This window comes from Malania oleifera, chromosome 7 (genome assembly GCF_029873635.1).
Source record: "Malania oleifera isolate guangnan ecotype guangnan chromosome 7, ASM2987363v1, whole genome shotgun sequence".
Classification (NCBI taxonomy): Eukaryota; Viridiplantae; Streptophyta; class Magnoliopsida; order Santalales; family Ximeniaceae; genus Malania; species Malania oleifera.
This window is the reverse complement of record NC_080423.1, coordinates 79,288,421-79,293,561: the sequence shown is the minus strand read 5'-3', so window position 1 is coordinate 79,293,561 and position 5,141 is coordinate 79,288,421. Positions and strand designations below refer to the sequence as shown.

At 34.1% G+C, this 5,141-nt stretch overlaps 1 protein-coding gene across 1 annotated transcript; it reads right to left on the bottom strand.

The window, feature by feature from the left end:
* Nucleotides 1-3,884: 3,884 nt before the first annotated feature.
* Nucleotides 3,885-4,865, bottom strand: LOC131159751 (thaumatin-like protein). The gene has a single exon (XM_058114907.1). It carries the CDS (start codon nt 4,728-4,730, stop codon nt 4,053-4,055), a length of 678 nt encoding a protein of 225 aa, XP_057970890.1. The 5' UTR covers nt 4,731-4,865; the 3' UTR covers nt 3,885-4,052.
* Between the last annotated feature and the right edge of the window lie 276 nt (nt 4,866-5,141).

Genomic DNA, 5,141 nt, shown 5'->3' with positions numbered 1-5,141 from the left:
CATTTAATAAATCAAATACCAACATTTAATACCCTTACCTCAACTTTGGAGTGGTGCCTGTGATCCTCAAAACCTAATTTGCTCCAGTCAAATTGACGGGGATCGCCACTAGGCCTTAAATACATAGTTTGATCGTTGATAGGGTGAGTTTAGAGTGAGAAAATGAGGAGAGAGAAAGGGTTTTGCAGCTGTAGGAGAGAGAGAGTGAGGGTTTTGAAATTTTACAAGAAAAATGACTTGCAGCCCCTTTTATAGTATTCTGTCTCTGGAAAATAAATGTGCTTCTTCAATAAGCAGATATGTACTACGATACAACACAATGCACTCACAGATGATGTGATCTTAATGCTAAAGTGAGATCTTGATAATATAGTATATTAACTCACAATAAAAAGTGTATCTATATGTTTGTGTAGTAAGTGAGATTTCTGATACAAGATAATATATTCAAAATATGAACAATAAGAGAATTTTAATAACCCTAATCAAATATCTCAACAATATATTTCAAATGTAAAGCACATCAGATATTTAGGGTCTTAGCTTGCAAAAATATTTTATCAAAAACACAAAGTAAGCTTATGAATCTTGCAACAAGGATGCAAGATCTCAAGCTATGAAAAGTTTTTCCCAATCAAATATTTATAAGTAAAATACTACGGGAAAAATGTTTAAGCTAACTCTCAAAAATCAGTATACAACAAATGTAAGTATGGGAGAGAGTTTAAGCTTTTGAGTAGTATGAAATTTTTTCACAAAAATTAACACTCAACCTAGCTTCGAAATGCAATTAATAAGCAAGTGAAGAAGGTGAGGAAATATGCTCTCTTTCTAAAAAGTATAATCAAATGAGTATGAGAAAGAGAGTAAGAAATTTAAGCTTTGAATGTGAGTTAAAGTTTTCCTAGATTAGCACCAAAAACTGAGAGAAAAATAAATGCTAATCTGGTTGCTAATTAGGACAAATGATGGGGTATATATAGAATTCCCACAAAATATAACCGTTAGGGACATATTGGAAATTTTAGAAAAGTTTAATTAAATTTTAAACCCTAACTACCATGGTAAAAACAAGGCAACTCGAGAGGTTCGGTCATCTGGTGCTTAACACCGATCACCCGAACAGACACAACGTATTTGAGAAATTTTGAGGGTTCGGTTGACCAAATACTACGTTTGTCAGCCAAGCCAAAGCAATTTTTCTAAACCTTCGTAGGTTCGATTGCCCGACCAATTTTTGACCGTAAGGGCCGGTTTGCTGAGGCAGATGAGTTCGAGTGGGATTTGGTTTCTAGCACCCAGGGGAGATGTGTGTTGATCAAGATGGTCGCCCGAGCCCCTTTTAAAAAATAATCAATAAATAGCTTTGGTTGGCCAAAGCAAATTAAACGCTTAAGGTTCAGTCAACCAGGGCTCCTTCAAGGTGCAAAATATTCCTTGTTTTTATGTGAATAAGTTATGACATTTTGTACCAAGGGTTATGTGTTCTAATGGTCGGTCTATGGTCTTTTGAGCATTAATTCCTATCATGCATGGGATGCAAATATTACAGACCATAATTATTACAGATCCAAATATTAAATGCATTTATAATACAAATGAAATGTTATCATTCTCTGCTCTTTATGACGCCAAGCAATATCCTTAATGAATTAATCTTTCAGCTCCTTATGACTTTGACAGGACTTCTACTATTTGTGTCATCCAAGAAATACCGGTTCAAGTACTAGATGCACAAGTGAGATACCTTGAATTTGTCATAATCAAAACAGGATATGATCCATAAGGTCAATAAGCTCCTTGAACTCTAGAATCCACAGGTACACTTTCAAGGAGATCGAATCAGAGAAATTTTTTATCCTTCATTGTAAAAAACTCACAGAAATTATACCCACTATTTCAAAATCAAATATTTATACAGAATTTTACTATGTTAATTTTAAGGCACGAATTTTGTCATTACAAAATTCTTGTAGGCATTAAAAAATATATATATATATTTATAAATGTTTATATTCAAATTAGTAAGTTAAAATAAACTTAACTATGACCAGTTATTTTAATCATTTGTAGATATTTAAAATTATATAAAAAAATCTCTACAATTAATTTAGTTTTCAAAATTAAATAAATTTAAGACTAATTTTATTAATGGACTCATCCAATTTTAGTTCTGACCTATAATTCTGCAACATTTCGCAAGGGAACCCAAAAAAAAGGAAGAAGAATTGAGAGAGAAGACATATATCGATTGTATTTGTGCAATCTATTCCTAATTCAAGCATCCATCTTTTGTGATCAAGTTTGCACCCACAAAGATTGGATACGAATCCATCTTCCAACAAATCTAAGAATATACTCCTTGAGCTCTCGAACCAACAAATCTACTTTCAAGGTGATCGTATCAGGGGAATTTTTTATTCTTCATCGTAAAAGATCCACAACTACCTATTAATTTAAAATCAAATATTTGTATAAAATTTTTCTATCTTAATCTCAAAGAACGAATTTTATTGTTATAGAAGCTTTTGAATAAGTTGAATCAACCTATTAAGAAAGTTTAGCTTTTAAGTCTCAACACAGGAGACAACTTTTTCTAAAAATTTATTTACCAAATAATTTTTTTTAATTTTTGTAGGAGTTTTATAGTACATAGCTTCTTGATAGTAATTTCTTGACAATATTTTTTTTAATAATTGAAAAATCACTAAACAAAAGTCAAGAAGATCTCATTTTCAATATTTTTTTTAAAAAAATTTATGGAAAAAATGAAGAAGAGATAAGCATGAAAGTGATGTTTATGATATATATTTTTTTGTTTGCATTGCTTCCTTCTATCCTTTAAGAGAACACCAAATTTGGGAGACATATTTTCCATCGACGATATTGACAAGTTTACTTTTGTGAAGCGGTGTCAAATAAAAATATCCAACAAGCAAGCTCTCACTGAAAAAGAGGTCGTCCAGCCGCACATTCCAGTAACTTACTAATAAAATAGGATTTAAATTTTAAATTAGTATAAATACTAATTTTTAATTATAAAATATTAAAATAGCAATAGTTAATATTAATTAGCATAAATATTAGTTAATATTCCAATTATAAATATTACAAATACTAATAAAAAATTTAAATAATTTCTAAATTAGAAAATATTTAAAATGTTGATAAAAGTGTTATGTTTGTGTTAATTAACATCTTAATTGATATTGATAATTTATTAAGTAAAAGTAATATTATCATTGTCTTATAAAAATTAAATATAACAATTAATATTTGGACACTAAATTGGCCTCAATTATTTGAGTTAATCATTTATTAAGCATACGTTAGAAGCTTTAAATTTATAATTACTGAAAATTTTAAGATATAGATTTAAATAAGCACATATTCTTAATAATTTTTTTATTGAAAAAATAAAATTATTCTGGTTACACACATGTCATGGGTATAAAAATAAGTTTCTTAAAATATTTATGAGGATTCTTATGTTGGGTCAAATATTGACATGGGAATCTATATGTTGATGTAAATCTCATAATACAAATCAAATAAAAATATTCCCATGAACTTGACTTGAATAGAATTTTCGAAAATGTCATTTGATGAAAATATTTTTTTATTTTTTTATGGACTGAAAATTAACTCATTTATCTCAGCAAAAGAAATTGAGCACGAAATGATTTAGTTGAGGAACTTGAGCGCGGAATGATTAATGAATGATTTGACCATCACATATGCAGCCATAAATGCTTAGTAGTTCAATTTAGATTTATGCGGTGCTGCCACTATTGTGATTTGACGAAGTCATTCGTTGGACGACTAAGAAGCAGTCGTCCCATGTTGTATCTAAAAACACAAACATATTAAGAAGAACAAGAAAAGAAAATTTAACTTGGATTACACTCCATCATTTATTAGATTCATCATCATAATTCATTGATATTTCTCAAATTAGGCATTTGAGAAGTGGAATAATTTGTTTCAACCAGGCTCTTATTTTTACCTATAAATCTAGTGGTTGGAACGTCCTGCGTAGTCATGGCTCGAGTTTAAGGGCAGAAGACTACCCTATAGTTAGTCCCCGAGGGGCAGGTGAAGGTGCTGGTTTGATCATCCTTAGGGTAGCTGTAGGCATCGGGGCACCTGTCCTTAAAAAACTTTGAGAAGTTTGTGGCGTTGCAGCTGCCGGAGTTACAGCAGTACTCGTCCGTTTTGAAAACGGTGCAGGGGTTGTTGCACCCGCCTGGTGCCTTCAGCTCGTTCGGGCACTGCCCGTTTATGTCTGCGGCGCACCGGATACCCCGGGTGCACCCGTTCGACGTCGGGCTGAAGTCCATGGCCACGTTGAACCCGTCCACCAGGGAGATGTCGAAGAAGTCCATGTTGTTGAACTGGTTTAGGGCGTACTCTGCGAGGGTGTTGGGCGGGGTGCCGAAGGCCTGGCATTCGAGCAACCCGCCGCAGTCCCCGGTCTCGCACTTGCCCCGACCCGACCCGTCGAAGTTGCACTTGGTTCGGGGCCATATGCGGGCTTGTTTGGTGCCTGGGTTCACCTCGAAGGACCACTCTTCGTCTTTTTTGAGTGGGCGGCCGCCTCCGGGGACAGCCCCCGCCCAGATGGTGTCGGGGCAGTTGTTGTGGACGACGAAGGTGGCGGCATGGGTAAGGGCGGAGAGGGTGGCGAGAACGGAGAGGGAAATGGCGAGGTTGCTGAGGAAGCTGGCCATGTTGGGTTTTATGGTTTTCTGATGGGGTTTGTGTGATGATTCTGAGGAGCAAGCGATGGGTTTATATAGAGATCGACGGGGAGGGTACGTAGAGAGAGTGAGGACCTATGGATTAATCTCGTTGGAAGCTAAGAAAGAAGGGTGAATACGCAGGTTGACTGGGTGAGTCTTCTGGAGACGATGTAGAAATTTCTTCTCCGCCATCAACACCGATGCACGGAAAACAGTAGCCGACTGGAAGTGGGACCGCATTTATATAATTTTTATAAAATTAAAAATAATAAATAAAAATTATTTTACAAAAATATATAAGAAATTATTTTTAACTTTTAAAAGTAAACGAACAAGTCTTTAATCTAATATTTGAAATCCACTAATAATAATATATTATATTAATGCTTGGACCGGCTA